General features: G+C 42.5%; 2 protein-coding genes across 6 annotated transcripts in view; both read right to left on the reverse strand.

Annotated features, from left to right (window-relative positions):
* Positions 1-6,958: 6,958 nt before the first annotated feature.
* COX18 (cytochrome c oxidase assembly factor COX18) lies at positions 6,959-13,085 on the reverse strand. Its single transcript, XM_076337687.1, has 6 exons — positions 12,798-13,085; positions 11,279-11,379; positions 10,393-10,556; positions 9,147-9,259; positions 8,065-8,172; positions 6,959-7,281 (listed from the first exon to the last, which is right to left on the reverse strand). The coding sequence occupies exons 1-6, from the start codon at positions 13,083-13,085 to the stop codon at positions 7,108-7,110; spliced, it is 948 nt and encodes a 315-aa protein (XP_076193802.1). The 3' UTR covers positions 6,959-7,107.
* A 2,030-nt stretch (positions 13,086-15,115) lies between these two features.
* ANKRD17 (ankyrin repeat domain 17) overlaps positions 15,116-16,726 on the reverse strand; it is a 95,998-nt gene continuing 94,387 nt past the window's right edge. For all 5 annotated transcript variants that reach the window (XM_076337462.1, XM_076337467.1, XM_076337465.1 and 2 more), the window contains one exon: positions 15,116-15,699. In XM_076337462.1, the coding sequence (XP_076193577.1) occupies positions 15,640-15,699 (60 nt within the window). In that variant the 3' untranslated portion in view covers positions 15,116-15,639. The remainder of the gene's footprint in view (positions 15,700-16,726) is intronic.

Below are 16,726 nucleotides of genomic sequence, written 5' to 3' on the forward strand. Positions count from 1 at the left end.
AATTTAAAGGCCTAGAAAAAAAGGCTAGGAGAAAATTTCCTAGAAAATGGAGCATTCTCCTGTTCCTTCTCCCTAAACAGAGATGAAGTCTAAGGAATTTACGTACCAGTTTTGGATTTCATTTCTCTTACTAGTTAAAGAATAATATCCTGAGAAGTTTACAAGCCAGCTTAGCACTGTTTTCAGATCTGCTTCAAGATACTTTCAGGAAGCATAGTTAATAGACTTCTGAGAGAAAGGGACAAAAGTGATGGAACAAGCAAGCAAGCTACAGAATAAAATGTTACGTCCAGTCTTGCAGTGCCACACGGCTATTCCTCACGCTGAACGTGTCATGTCTTGATATTGATAAACCATGAAGTGCTATGGGCGCACTCCTGCTCTTAGCCTGTTACCCGTTTGAACAAGCGGTGCCTGCAAAGCAAGGTTGCCTACTTGTGACTTACTAATCTACAGGAGAAGCTCGGCTCTTGTTTTAGGTCCGTCAGCGTATAGCCCTTACAGCTACAGAGAAGCATTAAAGTACCACTTAATACAGAACTGGAAACAAACTACAGGGAACAACATCGTTTTCTTTGTCTCGTGATGTTGAAACACAAATCATGACTTTCTTTAAGGACCTAAGCATGATTATTCAGCACTCAAGTATCAGTGTTACTTTTAGCTCAAATAAAAAGAATCTGGAAAAAGTGCACTCTGACAGCGGTCATACTTTCTTACGTCAGTTCAAGTTGCTGAACTGCCGCTGCTTTTAATCTGAAAATCATCAGCAAACATAAAACTGTTTTCTTAGAATCACGGAACTGTGAGGAAAGGCTAAAAGAAAGATGGGGGGTGGTGTGTGTGTATACATGTATGTCTGAAGGTATATATACTGTCTCTCAACAAAAAAAAAAAAAAAAAAAAAAAGTTTGCCCCTTTCCAGCCTCGTCGTCTCTTGCTTACTAAGGGCTTGTGACATCAGCTCTCAGACAAGACTGAAGCGTGTCTGAGGCACGGGGATTTCTTCAGCCCTGGGTGGAACACTTACTTCCTGTCTTCTAGTTTATTTTACAATTTGTCCCGTCTTTTTTCTTCAACAGCTTTCAGACAATTTTGTGGCTGAAATCCATGAATCTTCTTTCGTGCCTGGGAGGTTATTTAATAATCCCTTTTTCCAGGTTTTTCATTCAGTATGGTAGAGTAGAAACAGTTACTGAACTTTACTTATTTCTGCTACTGTTTAAAGGTCAGCTTAACGTTCTCAAGAGATTCCTGGGCTTTATGGTGCTTATTTCTACTTTTTGGGTGGTTTTTCGGCAATGCTAGGAAAAACGATTTAGAAATTCCAGTGCTTCTGATTGTACTGAAAGTATTTAAAGAATCTGTGGAGCAGGATCTACTGACTGAAGTTCAGAAACAATACATAAATTAGAAGCTTGTTTTTATTTTACAGAAAACTTACTGTTAGGGAGTATTCTGCCAGATACCATTAATTTAATCAAATGTAGAAATTTGAGATCTGAGTCACTGTCTACTCCAGCAATAAACCGAAAGGTTAAGACACTTCTTCCATCGGCACAATACAAAATGAGTTACAGCAGCTACTGTCATGCAAGGGTGTGGCTAGACACGAGGAACTCGAGTCTGTATTTAGGACTGAAGCATCATGCCAACTTGCATTATGCCTGGACAATGGCTACACAATTCAGAAATAAAAACACTAGTAAAAGCTATCAGTGCTTTTTTTTTTTAAAGGGAGAATTACAACTTCCATTCCGTAATTATCACTGTTTACCTCTGTTCCGCAAACAAAAACATCCTTAGTTATTCCCATCTGCTGCCTTACGCCAGGCAGTGAAAGGAAGACGACTGCGCAGAATATCCTTAACCAGTTCTTTTTCTCAGCGCTCCCTTTCATGACAAATTCCATATGTACCACAGTATTCAGGTGTTGAAAGGAGTGAAAAAGAAAAAAAAAAACACTAAAATGTTCCTTTTATCCACTTTCTTCCCCCTCTATTTGAGGGAAATGTACAAAGTAAGTCTTATACAAAATTGCTAACGTTTCTGACAAAGGTAAAGCAGTGGTATTGCACAAATGTTAAATTTCTGAGTAAACAGAAGATGCTGAAAATGCCTGGATTCTCCGATGTTAGCCTATGCAAACAGGAACGGGCAAAAGAAGAACAGTTCCTTTGTGCATGTTTGGTAATGATAAAACAAGTCTTCCTTATTTTTAGAGCCAGGGTATTTCAGTAAATAACTGTATGAATTGTCAACTTGTAACTATATCAAAATTTCCATTTAACCAACAGAGTTCTGAAAAACACAGGATTTCTGCCTTTTCTTCACCCCCAAATATACAGGTGCACCTCTTATTTTGCATATACAGAACACTAAACTGTAACAAAAGCTGGAAACTTTACTCTGAACACAGCTAAACTTCTAAGACAGAATTTTATCACCGTGGTATCTGGAACAGCCGAAAGAAGATACATGGTACAGTTTATTTGCTCCCGGGAAAGTGACGAACCTGCAGATAATCAAAACTCAGAGCCCTATGAAATTTATCTCTGGCATCCACTTCACTTCTCTGAGGCACATCTCAAAAGAAATAACATTACTCTCATAGTATCTCTTAAATTAGAAGTACAATTGCTTTCCCCAATTGCCAAAGAAATCCAAATTCTTATCTTCATAACAGGTATGTTAAAGCTAAGCACTCCTACCTGACGTTTCAAAGGAACGCAATACTCTTCACGAAATTCTTTGTGTTAAGTCAGTTGTATGAACCAGGAGCTGTGCTATGCTCTCCACAGTGACATATGATAGTTCCTCTGTTATGTTCTGTGTTTCTGAAGAATAGCAGTTTCATTTGTGATAGTATCTATCCCATGAAAAAGGTAATCAACCGTTGTATGCCTTGCATGTATTTTACCACATGTTGGCCAATTTGAAACTCCTTGGCCACAGTACTCCAGAACGGTGTCTTTCTAAAAGCCAAATGGTGAATGGTTAAATAGTTTCGCCTCGCATCTAGTTTTTAAAAACAATATGTAAATTAATGAGTTGGTTTTTTTTTCTTTTCAGTTTTAGTCTGAACAGTCTGGATTTTGTTGACCTCCTATCCGTATTACTAATACACATTTCTTTTCCAATACAGAAACAATAGTAAACACCAGAGCAATGTTTGAACTCCTTTCCAGAGAGAAAGAATAGTAACGTCGCCACCATAAAATAGCTTCAGTCTTCCAGGACTTCCACCACATAGATGGGGGATCAAGGAGGCACAAGCGAGACAAACGCAATTTCCATGCCAGCCTCGTATTTCAGGCTCTGACTACTTATCAAAGTAAAGAGCAAGGACAAAAACCAGCCCATTAATATTTTCTAAACTCAGAAGTTCAGCCCAACAAATACAAATATTTTCTAAATGTGAGTAAGTGTTCTTGGCAATTTAACTGATGGAGTAAGTGAGACAAAAGTGACTAACCTGTCACAGAGAGCGCCGGACAGAATCAGCATGCAGAATTCCAACTTGCAAAGCCACAAGCGTGGCACCAGTTACCAGGTTTCCATGCCAAAACTGTCACAAATGGTTCCAGCTCTACCCAAACCGTGTCCCGTCATCCTCCCCAATGCCTCTAGCAGCACCCAGAAACAAGTACTTCAGAGGAAAGTGCAGGAAACGAAACACAAGTGTGGAGTAACTCACCTCCTGAGCACTTTCCTATTAGTCCTCATAGTTAAAGTTTGGGTTTTGTTTAGTACATTTTTGTTAGATTTGAAAACATTCCAGAGCTTTCTTACCCTTACGTTAACTCTAGATACATTTAGCTGTGGCCAGTTCCCATTAAATTTAACACCTTATAGTCCTTCTGTATACGCTTCTGAGTTTTCATTAACTTCGATTATTTTGTGGTGTATTTATCAACTGCTAAACTTTCCTGAACACTCAGGAAAAAAAAAAAAAAAAATATCACCACCTACCTCACTAAATCCTGCTATGCTATTTGAGGTGACAAAGAATACAAAGTCACTCTTCCTGTAATTCTGTGAGCAATATCAAGAGCGCTGTATCTCACTGAGCTTCATTGCCTCGTTTTTCCATGCAGCCAGGCCTGGTGTCGACACTGTGAAGGGAGTCATTCTACAACGCTAAAGACAAAACACAAGTTCAAATACCAACACTCGAATCTTGCACATGCACCTCCTTACTATAACAACCAACCTATTTCCCTGTATTTAAAGAATTGCATACATGTTTGCAAATGAGACTACAGCCTTCAACTGCAATCTCACAAGGTAAGGAGATGTCTTTTGGGGAAAGAAACCTTACCGTAGAGTAGCAAGCTCGCCATTAGTCTTAAGGAAACAGTAATCAATATTAAGCAACAGTTAGAATTCAGAACTACATATTGTAGAACGGCGCAACTTAAATTTTCGATTGCTGCTCCTCTCTAAAAGTTACAGAAATTAATGCAGTATATTATTAAACAAACTGTACATACAAGTGGAAGAGGACGTGCAAGTCAGTGATTCGTAAGAAGAAACAGGTAGATAAAAGAATCACTGAGCCCCTGATATGACATGAGGCTACGATCAGTCTGTTGCTTCTTAGGATGGGATGCTGCTAGAAATTCAGCATTACCTGTGCAGAAACAGGAAACTGCATTCTCGTCTTGACCTATACAGTAACTGGCAAGACACCATCCATAATACTGAATATGCTCCAGTTGTATGCTTTAAAGATTTTTTTTTTAAAGAATTTGTTGTTTTTCGCCAGATAAGATGCTAATATAATCACAGAACCATGCAGCTGAAAAGGGAATTCTGGAGGTCTCTAGTCCAACCCCCTGCTCACTGCAGGGCCTGTTAAAGCAGGTTCCTCAGGGCCTCGTCCAGTTGGCATTTCAGGTACCTCCGATGACGCAGATACCATAATTCCCCCAGAAAACCAGGTGTTGGACCATCCTCAAGGTAAAAAACATGTTTTCATACCAATTCTGAAATCTTTTTGTCTTCCAACTTGTCCCCGTTGCCTCTCATCCTTCCTCTACGCACTTCCGAGCTGAGTTTGGCTCCATCTCCTTCGCCACTTCCCACTAACTGCTTGTAGGCAGCGATAAATCTCCCCTCCCCATCTCTTTAGGGGCTGAACAAGAATCCAGTTCTCTCAGCATGTCACAGGCTCCAGCCTCCTGACCGTCTCGGCAACCCTCCACTGGATCTGCTCCAGTACATTAGCATGTTGTACTGGGGAGCCCAGAACCCAACAGAGCATCCAGATGCGGCCTCAAGAACTGCCAGGGAATAACAACTTCCCTTCACCTGCTGGCTGCACTCTTGCTAATCCAGCCCAGTAGACAGTTGCTCCCCTCCTACGACCAGGCACCTCAGGAAAACGCAGGATTTCGCTTTCACCTCATCACCTTGCCAGACCACTGCCAGGACCCCGACTCTTCAGCGAAACGCTGCCAGATCAGGATACCGACCTGCTTTTATCCTGCCACCAGCAGACTACGTAATTCTACAGCGAGAAACCAAGCCCAACTGCTACTGCTGTCATTCAAGCCTGTCTAACGGGTAGATTGAATTCTGAAAACCGTATGGCAATACTAAATTCAAATAAAACACAGTAAGAAAATAGAATTTATATAAATTTTTTTACGCTTCTGAATCAAGTGTGAGAGACTATATCATGCATTCCCCTAGCAAAAACGCATCCACTGCAAGACAATTTGAAGTGGGGTATCAGGACTGAAAATTAGGGAAATTTAGTTTCAAACAACATCCCTGCCCTACCTACACACCAAACCTTGATAAACTCCTTCAGCCCTCTCTTTTGCTCAGGGATCAGGGTGACAAGAAGCAAACTAACAGAAGAAATAAATAAAAGACTAGAGATTCTTTCTACCACAACAAAGGCATGTGACTGTTGGCTACATCTGCCTGGTACTCCAGCTGCTTCTCTCTTTCTGAGTGCTAAATAGTTTTCTCTAATGACAAAAAACCCCCCAGTTATTTTAAAAATCACTTCCTATTATCAAAGATTAATGAACACTAACTTCAACAGTTAAAACATGAATCATCCTGACTCTGCACTATGACAACCACCTGAGAGCAAAGAACACAAGCAATGCTTTCCCCTCTATCCTGATTTCTGTTTCTCTACCAAAAAAAGACAACCTTTTACGAGACCGGCCTTGCACAGACTTCTGTGCAAAGGGACATTCGCGTGCACCGAGTTTAACAATGTATGTCTGCTGACTTAAGATGTATGCAGAGCAAGGCGAGATGTGAATCTGAACACCCTCACAGAAAGTGCCTACATGTAATGACGCTGATGCTTACATGAAAAAAATACCGAACGCAGGTCCTTTAAGGCATAAAATATTTGCACTTGACCTTTAAGACGTACATTAAAAAAGAAATTTGCTGTGCAGTTGAATGAAGTCTTTGGTTTCTTACTGTCATTCATTCTTTTTCAAGGTACTACTCGCCTCATTTCAGTACATACAAACAGAATGCGGTCACTCAACAGCTGATACCAGAAACGATAAAAGAAACTTGTCCTCCCAACTCCAAATCTAATGCACAAGAGACTGACAACAACCTAGTTTACTTTGCAGTTACAGGAAATCAGCTATCACATGAGCCATCTGGATATCGAATGACTATACCTGATTACCAATCAATCTGCACCAGTGTCTTGATTAAATAAACCAGTAACTACAGCGTCAGTCCATCTAGCCTTTTCCCTCACCCCAAAACTTGTTATTCGCTAGCCCGCAAGTCAGATCGGCTTCACTACAAGAAGACAGCCTAGGTGAGTCACATTTTATTTAATATTCGTCTGCACAATTCCTTACAATAATTCAGGAGACGAACCTGTATTACTGGACTATTCTAATTGCAAAACAACCACCCTTGAAACAGAACTTCCCAATAAACATACATTTGCGCTGAACAATCCTTCTTTACGGCCAGACAGTCAATGCTTTATTTGAAAATAAATATAATTCCAGCTGCAACATTTTACATTAAGTACATCTCAATAAAATAGCACTACTTAATTACCCATGCAACATTTGTGGGATAGCTCTTCCAACAGTTCAAATGACATCATTTCTTAAAACTGTATTTGGTAGTCAAGGCAGACACAATATCCCTGTAAGGAGTATCCGAGTCAGATTTGGTCCTTGGTATGCAACACAGTCGACGAAAGGTCGGAGAACGCAGCAACAGGTTGTGCGAGAGTCCCACGAAGCTCGAGGACAGCCAGTACAACGCCATGGACTGCAACGAGACAAATACCGAGTTCAGCCGCCCTAGCTGCAATGAAAACACTACAATTTTAGGCAGCTCTTGACGAACCAGAACCACTGGTCACCCCCAGTTACTGAGAAAAATAACTCACCTAAACCCACTCCTCTCAGTAACAATAATGGCTTCCATTTCAAATGTATTTTTCACTCTCTCAACTCTTCTGGGAAAAAGAGTCATCTACGCTGAAGTTTGACAACAGTTCATAAATTAATTCATATTAAACTTGCTTAAACTTCTATATTTCAGACTATAAGTTGATGAACCAAACAACAAGATACTTTGTGTTTGGTAACCACTGCAAAAATATTCAGAACCAAAACACCTGGTGAAAATGAGAAGTGTTTTAAGAAGATTGTGGAAAATTTCCTAATCTAATAACTACGCTGTTTTCTTCTTACAGCAAGCAAACACTTGGCAAACCTTTGTCTATACATCCTTATATAAAGTTTTCCTCTCATTTTTGCGATCACAAAAAGGATGCTAACCTGCACTGAATGTCCTTCCAAGCCCTAGTTTGCGAAAATCATGTTTAGAAACAGTAAGTTTGCAGATTCTTCCCTCTTGGACAAAAATATTCCAAATGTGTTAAGAATTTAAACATACACGTAGACAAAACATCTTCTTTGTTTTGGGGCACACTGTATTAAAAAGTATGGTCTAATAAATACACCAAGCATTTGGGTTGCTCTTTAAGCATTAAGAACATACCAGAGACCCAGGTTAATGGACGCACCATTAAGACTCTGTACTTACAGAGGGAACTGTTGCAGCAACAGGGATCATCACTACTGACACCACTCGAAAGAAATTGGTAGCAAGTTTCTGGACTCTGGAAACTTCCATTTTTTGTGAAGCAAAGATCTGAAAGGGGAGAAACCCACAGTTATAAGTAAGTTGTTTTTGAAACAACTAAAATGAGAAAAAAGGCAACAGTGGGGTTTCCTGTAACCCAGCACTCTTGTTTCTGTATTACTTCCACTTTGCATCCTCCATTTCAATTAACATACTGCTACAATCTTTCCTTTAACTCGTTTGATGTTTTACATGTTCAGTCCTTTGTAGAAAACACTGTACCAACCCAGCAGAGTACCTAACAATCATTTCAAGGTAACGTAACTTTACACAGACACTTTTGCACATCTAAAAGTTCCAACGCCTCAGCCTGAAGCACAGCCCTGGGAAAAGGCTGCCAACAGGAAAGAGACCAAAGACAGTTGACAGATAACTGAACGAAAGCACAATCAAGTCTACAGTCACACGCTCACTTTTTTCTCTCTAAGACAGTCTCAGTCCACATGACAGAAGAAAACAGAGTAAGAATGAAATCCAAATGGTTAAAGTTTGATAAGAACACCTAACAGAAAAGTCTAGAAGAAAAATATTTCCATTAAATTACCCCCAAAAATGGGAAATGAAGACTCTTTTCTTTTTTTTTCTGTTTCTGTTGATTAATCTCCCCAGCAATCTTAAAAAGCTCTCTATTTTTTCAATTTATTAAGAACAACACATAACATTGTTAGTTTTGACCACAAGGCAGTAACAAATAATTGGGGGTGGAATGCAGAACAAACCAAAAAACCCCACGTGTGCTTGTGGATGCTTAACACCCAAGGAAGGCCTTTAGAACATCATTTTAAGTGAAACTTCAGTCAAGACTAAATTTTACTGAAGCTCAAGTAAAGCCAATAAAGTGTCTGAGACATGTCACATCAGAATTTGTCATCTCTAAACAAGACACCCACACATTCTAATGCATAGCGCTGGGTAATATTGTCTTACAAGTCTATAAAAAGAATTATCCTTTTGCAATCATCCCATTTATTCCACCAACGTACCTCCACTATGAGCAAATTCACGAGCCCAAGCGAAACTGGCAAAATCCATGTAGAATCTGGTGCCGTGAGGTCTGTAAACCACAACGCTCCGCCTGCTGAGAACTGTTCTTGAACTACAAGAACAGTTTAAAGAAAATACGGAATTAAGTATGAGTTGCTACCTCAAGTTAGTCAGAACCGTACCATGTATTACAATCAAACCATCCAAGTTTCTAGGTACATTTTATCTACACAATAAATACTAGTAAAGCAGAAATCTTTGGTTTAACAGATCACATGTCAAGGCAGTCTGCTATCAACACAAGTTAAAAAATGGTGGGAGATACAAGCTGAAATCCAGCTTAGCTCATGACAGCCAGTGATTCAGGTACACCTGCGATAAAAACTAGCTTGATCTCAACCACCATTTTACAAGCCAATGAGGAAAATATGCAACGCAGTAACCTACAATGACCATGTTTTGTGTTTGCAAAATAATTCTATTTTTCTTAATAACTACGTAATTTGTTTCGTTTTTGTTTAGAAGAACAAACTATATAAACGCTTCTATAAAAAAATCAAAATATCAATATTTTTATTTAAAAAAACCACACACATTCACCTTGTCTACAGTGCTTCACGTGAAACTTCACATGGAAAAAAAAAAAAACAGATTAATAGTGAACGTGCTGTGGCAGGGGTAATATTACTTGTAAATATGCTTATCTTGTGAACCAGAAAAATCCCAAGACAAATTTTTTTTTTCTAGTAACCCTGTCTTCAGAAGACCCCGAAACGCTCACACGGCCTAACAAAACGCCTCACATGGTTCCCAGAGCTCAGACCCTGATAGTGCTTTTAAAGAGGCATCCCACAAAGCTCACAGCACTGTGTTGTGACACTATGACTGTCTAAGCAGAGATCCGCCATGCTCTGGACGCTGCGAATACCTGCTGGAAGAGTTCAAACCGAAGAAAAGCATAGGTGTGGTCCAGGCTCGAGGTCTTCGGTTATATGAACTGTGGTTTAATCTAGTACAACATGTACAATGTACCTAATCGAAGTCTTTGAAATTCATTTTTATTTTTATCAGATATTTATCTATGCTTAAACTATATTAAGTTCAAAACCTTAGTAGTAGAGTCGTTTTTGTATCAGCTTATACGTCAAGCTCAGGAGATAGCGTTCTTTAACCAACAAAGCGTCTGTAAAAACAGTAACTGAACGAAAAATGACTGTTAAGAGTGCGTCTGTTCAGATTAATCACCTCCCGAGTCCATGGCACCAACACTGCAGTTGCGCAAAGCGAGGGACACGCAAACCCACATCGGAATCTGTACCCACACCAGTAAAGTGGCTTTGAAGGGGTGGCAGTTGTCTCGAATGTACAGTTCCGTAATAATCCTCCGTAGGTTTTTCTTAAAGTGGAACCTTTTAGAAAGAAAGAAAGAAAAAAAAGTCCCCTCTCAATACCTGTTACAGAGTAACTTCTCACATTCTGAAATAACAATTCTACAGGCTGTGCATGTTCAATTGGCTTCTTTAGGCGCAACTCTGGAAAACCTGAAAGTCTTTCCTCTTCAAGCATGCCTCTCTCCTTCCTCACAACTTTTAGCTATGTTGCTATAAGCAACTTTTCACAACAAAATTTCCCGTTGTCATTGGCAGCTCCCAGTAACTTGTCTGATATTTTATTTCATGGTGCTTTTTGTCTGAACTAGGGTATAACCTTCTCAATACAGAGACAATCAGCCAGTTATGTCGTCCTCAGTAACCCAGCTTAGATACGCTGCTACTGCATGGGGTGCAGTACTACGCTAACAAATGCACAGGACCACAACCATTCAAGCCTCAAGTTCCAGCAATATTTAGATACCATAATAGCTAACGAAACTTTAGCCACAAGTAAAGACAACAAAAACAATCCTGGATTTGGCCCTGTAATCATAAGCCTATCGCAAGTTCAGAGCTTTAAAATAGATATACTCTGAAAAGCAACATAACAAACACAAACAAGTCGTAGAAGTGGTAAGAAAATCTAAGCTTTGGGCAACGGCAGAATTCTTCTGTAAGATTTTTGTTTGTAGGACTTTCCCTCCTGCTACCCCTCAATCCAGAATGGATTTAAAAGGCATATACAATCGCCATCTTACCTGGCCACCTTTTCAGACCAACCCAGTTGCTTTCCACGAACAGAAACTTCATAGCGAAGACGCTCAGCTAGTTTTTTAATCTCCGGCTGCAAATTTTCCAACTAGCTAAAGAAAAGGAAAAACGTTTATGCGCAGTTACACATAACAACCACTTCCTCTCCCCACTTGATCCTGTACAGGCATTAAAAATGACTGTGAAGGACAAGGCACACACCTGCGAACGCCTTTTATCTTTAAACAGAATGAACACGTGAAGATAGTAGTGAGAAGTATTCACAGTAACAAAGATACTACCTCACCACTAAATGAAATTTATCCAGTGTTAGATTTTATATTTTGTTCTTAATAAGCATCTTTTTGCCTTCGTTCAGGAATTGTGACCAGTTACTTCACTTAACAAAAAACCCCTTTAATGCCACTTCAAAAAGATTTCAAGCCCAGCAGGGCACACCACTGCAGTCACCGAAGTCCCTATCCTGAGGAATAAGAAGAGACCCCGTTATGCAAGAGGACAATAGGCGATTCACTTTTACAATCAAAAGAAAAGCAAAAAAATGAACAATCATTACTGTAAAAAAACAAAACAAAAAACAAACAAAACCCACCCCAAACAGGCTGCAATAAAAGAATTAAACTATGCTTCTTTTGCAGTAACGCTCTCGGAATGACAGTCACCTGAAGAGCCCCATCCAAGAAACACACCTGCATTTACCAGTCTGAGCTTTGCACAGGTGAAGCACAAAGATCCAACTGATTCCAAACCGGACTTGAGTTCTGGCAGCTGTGAAGCACCACCCTAAAGTCCTCGTTAGCGGGAGAAACACCCTACTTCACACCGCAGCACTGCAAAGGCTCCTTTACCACTGCAGGCACGGCATATAACCTCTTCAGTCACTTCCATCGTTTTCCTCGCTTTTGAGGTAAAACAGGTATTTAGAAACTGCTGAAGACTAGTTTACTTCAGGTTTTTATCGGAGCAACTTCAGCAAGAGCTTTGTTTACCTTAACGCAGCAGGTCACAGAAAGCCCCTCGCACACGCCGCCTGCCTCTCACACTGAAACAACTCCATTTCCACGCAGTGACCCTGAAGCAGCGCGTTCCCGTGTTACAGTTTTATTTAGACTTCACGTGTCCCGGGGAGGACCAACGCAGGCTTGCAACCACAGCACAGCCTCCCACGAGCTGCCGTGCCCTTCGCCACAGGAGGCCAACGGGCAGCAGAAGCAGACCCCCGCTAGCGGGGGAAACGGCGGCCATGGCCACACAACAGCGCTTTCGGGGACAGGTACCAGCGTCGCTCCAAACGCGCCACCCCCGCCGCAAAACGCCGCTCTCACCGGGAACCACCGTCCCGCCCGCCGCAAAGCCCACGCGGAACCCACGCAAAGCCCGCCCAGAGCACGCCGAGGGGCCCCGGCCGTGCCCCTCGCTCCCTTCCTCGCACGGCGAGGGCGCTCCGGGGCTGGGCGGCCGCGGCAGGCTGCCCTCAGGACACGAGGCCGGCGACCGGGAACCCACCTTGGCCAGGAGGCGGCTCTGGTGCGCGGCGAGCGGCAAGGTGACGGCGGTGCGGAGCAGGGCGGCGCCGCACACGACGGCGGCCCACCAGGGCAGCCCCGTCGCCGCCTGCAGCGCCACCAACCCGTCCTCCGCCCAGTGCACGGGCATCGACTGCGCCAGCCACTCGTACCAGCCCCCGGGGCCGCCGCCCGCCGCCGCCGCCGTTAACCGCCCGCTCCGCGCGCGAACGGCGGCCGCGCCGCCCGCCCGCCAGCCCCGCGCGCCCAGCCGCGCCAGCCGCCACATGGCTAACGGTCAGGGCGCGCGCCCCACCAACCCCCTCCCCCCGCGCATGCGCCAGCTGCGCAGGCGGAACGCGGCCTCCCGGCGCCGCGGCGGCCATGCTGACTGAGGGCAGGAGGCAGGGCAGGTGGCTGGGGAGGCGGGAAGCGCTTCAGGTGATCGGCAATTAACAACTCATCAAGAGCCGGGCTCCCGCGCCGCGGTCGCTGTGCCTGCTGACCCGGTCCGCGTACAGAACGCGTCTAGAGCACACATGGCGCCGGTGATGGCTCCGGCCTTCTTCTCCCTTCGCCTTCAAGCTCCTCCGGAGCCACGCTACCCACCTCCGAACAGGGTTTTGTTCCTTTTTCTCAAAGAAGGACCTGCCCCGTCTCAACAGCGTACGTTCCTTTTGTTTATTGGTCAAATAAAAAGCATTACATGTGAAATAATTAAAAAAAAAAAAGTATCGGAGGAAGAAAAAAAGTGTTCCTTGTACAGACTTGAACAAGCCTGACCCCACCCCGGCAGCAGCCAGCGTGCCGTCCCCTGGCCGCAGTTTGATGATTCCAGTCAGCAAATTACAGGAAAGAAACTGTTCTTTTGACCCACGGGATTCATGGTTGCAACCAATACTGAGCACTATTGCACAGTAGGATTATTTCAGAATAAGAATGCAAATCAGTGCTATTCAGCATTAAGCATTCAGCAAAAAATTCTAGTAGAGGGCTAAAGGTCACACAGAAGAGCGGAAGGGCACTCTTCCTGGCTCACACTAAAGGGCTGAAATGGAGTTTCCATTACGTCCCTGAGCAGTTCTTCAGTGTCATATCCGTTCTGCTACAACCAGTTATTCACAGAATGTATTTCACATATCAGAGACCAGCTGTGTGAGACAGCTGAAAAAGCAGCTTACTTTTATTTAGAGCATTACCTAAGGGCACATATATGGAGATCAGTGTGCATAAACCTTCCGGACACCTCAGAAATATCATAGTATTTAAAAGGCAGGCGGTTTCTTTGGACAAGTTGTTTTTTCTTCTGGCTTTCACAGGAGTACCGTAATAAATACAAAATAGCACTTCTTAAATTCCAGCCTTAACAGGAGCCTGTTTAATTCATCCAGGAGCTTCCCCAGATTGGAGCTCTCAGGAAACAAGTTACAATAAAAAGGGTTGACTCCAAGTGACACAGCAAGGAAAAAACAAGCTTTCCTTCAGCCTTCCTCCATGCAGAATGATCAGCTATAGATGACGCTGGCCCTCACCTGTCCAGCACAAGCATACATTCAACTTGTAGATCTACTTTAAACCACAGGGACACAAACGGTACGGGCATCCTGACTAGAGCTGTGTGTCACTGCTGACCAAGTCTTGCCTCACAGGACCCCTGCCTGAGGCTTCACCTCCCGGTACTGCTCTTCACTCCAAGCACCTTTAAGTGAAGAAGGTGACAGCTCCTGACAACGACTGTAAGGAAATTCTCACTTGGGCTTTTCTAAATAAACCCTCACGGGGCAGTGACCCAGTGTGGAGCATGACACCGTCTACTAGAATAAAGCCACTTATTCTGAAATAAGCCTTCCTGTGGAGACAGTTTTCATCAGTGAAGCTCTGCTAAAAACTGCAAGTTGAGAGTCTCATTCTTGAGCTGACGCACACCGAGGATCTACGTTCTGAAATTACTTTTGCAGGCAAAGGAAGGAACCAGAGGAACAGAAGCTCTGGGAGCACTCGTGGAACACAACAGACCTTGCCGCATCAACCCCAGCTGTAAGAATAATTTTTAATAGATGCTGCAGCGTGGTACATTTACCCCGTTTACTGGGCAAGTAGGGGAGTTCACCATGGAGACGACTCTTAATGTGCCAAAAGGCTGTTTTCTCAGGCGCTTTTTGCTGAAAAGCCTTTCACGGAAGAAAAATGGAAACTCTTATTATCTGGTTACAACTGATGTATGCCTTCTCAAAAAAAAAATCCAACACACATTTGGAAAAAGCCCTCTGATAATGCCCTTTTTTTTTATAATGTACTTAAATTACACAAGTAGAAAAGTTATGCTTATTAATAGTTTAATGTATGAAGGAAACATCCAGATTTCTGAATATGAAGGTACATATCTCACATTAATTTAAGTCTACATAAAGTAGAGCCTCTATACTGACATATTGAAATTTACTTTCTGCTTAGCCATTTGTTATGTAAACAATTGTACATTTATTTGCCATTCTAAAACTTCAGGATCAAGTTTACATAATTTTGCTAATTTTCTGTGTTTGCTCAGAAGCAGTTTACAGTACTAAAACCAACCAGCCAAAGAACAGCTTCAACAGAAAGTTATGTCAAAAAAAAAAAAGGAAAGAAAAGAATAAAGGCTAACTAAGTTGAAACGTATGATGGTGGGGAATGGGCGGTCACAATGTTCACAGAAAAAGGTCAGTTAGTAAGTTCTTCTGCAAAAAGCCTACACACTTCAGTCAAGCACATCAGTAGAATGATCTGGGAGCACATAAACTGTTTCTGCCATTTGTGTTTTCCTCTGCAAAAAAGGAATCTCAAGGCTAGCAAGTTGATCCCACTCAGCCAAGCTGGTTCATATGCACGCTGTTCATGTGAGGTGTCCAAGTTCCAGTCCACACCTGAAAGAGAAAACTTCATTTAACGCCATGCTTCGGGGCTGCTCAAAACAGTTCAGAAGTCAAAATTACACTGCAGTGCTTACGATTTTCACTGCACCCAAGTAAAGCCCAACATCAGACAACATGGCAATCAATCATCAAACTACACCGAGTTCCTTTCAGGACTTGTTTTACGCTGCTGTAATTCAAGTGAGAGGAGAGGGAAATGGGGTTTCAATCTTTCTGCCTGTACTTTTTCACCTTGGGGTGAAGGGTCCATCATCTTCTTCCTTTCTACTTAGTGCAAAAAAATGCTTTCACCCAGCCTGACTGCTTTCCTTCACAGCAAAATCAAAGAGAAAAATCAATGCTATTTATGCCCGCTACCTCCTCCATCATAGCTACACCGATGTAATATATATTTCACTGTTCCACAGGTAAAATGTATCCCTTTAGACCCAGGGAAATAAGTATTCCCTCTGAACATGCCAGGTCTGCCGTCAAGGAGAATTAACAGGACTTTGTATACGTGCACACTGATTTGCAAGGACAGCGTCTGGAGACCTCCAGCTTTCAGAGCAAGACACTGTCTTTCCTCTTTACCTTAGGAAGTTCAGACAATCAAGAGCTCGATTTCTGGCACCTTGCATTATTTTTCCCCCAGTGCACACCAACGCCCTCGGCTCTGGGGAAACCCAAGTGTAATAAAGTAAAGCCTTCTCTGGGGGACAAAGTTTTCCCACTAAACCAGAAGTCACCTCATAGGGGTCATGAGCCACTTCAGAGCAATACATGAACTGTGGCCAACCAACAGACCGCCTCTTCTTCTGCACACCTACGGTCTGCCAGAGCTGGGAGGTGCTATTTGCAGCTTGGGTAATTCCCAAGCAAATCACGTCCAGAAATATCTTTATTTAATAACAGTATAACAGAGCTCACTGTATAATTAAAAATAAACACGGGATATAATATTACAAGAGCTACTGGTGATGCATTGTAATATTAGTTGCTGGCTGAGTACGAACAAGAGGTTTAGGGGAACATAATC

Source organism: Aptenodytes patagonicus, chromosome 4 (assembly GCF_965638725.1).
Source record: "Aptenodytes patagonicus chromosome 4, bAptPat1.pri.cur, whole genome shotgun sequence".
NCBI lineage: Eukaryota > Metazoa > Chordata > Aves > Sphenisciformes > Spheniscidae > Aptenodytes > Aptenodytes patagonicus.

Bases quoted from the DNA above. Each gene is read 5' to 3' on its own strand.
- COX18 (XM_076337687.1), bottom strand. From the start codon at position 13,085: ATGTGGCGGCTGGCGCGGCTGGGCGCGCGGGGCTGGCGGGCGGGCGGC. The intron at 8,173-9,146 runs GTACGTTGGTGG...CTCCCCTTTCAG, and splicing joins TGAATTTGCTCATAGTGGAG to ATCTTTGCTTCACAAAAAAT. The intron at 7,282-8,064 runs GTAAGTACAGAG...GTCTCGTTGCAG, and splicing joins TTGCTGCAACAGTTCCCTCT to TCCATGGCGTTGTACTGGCT.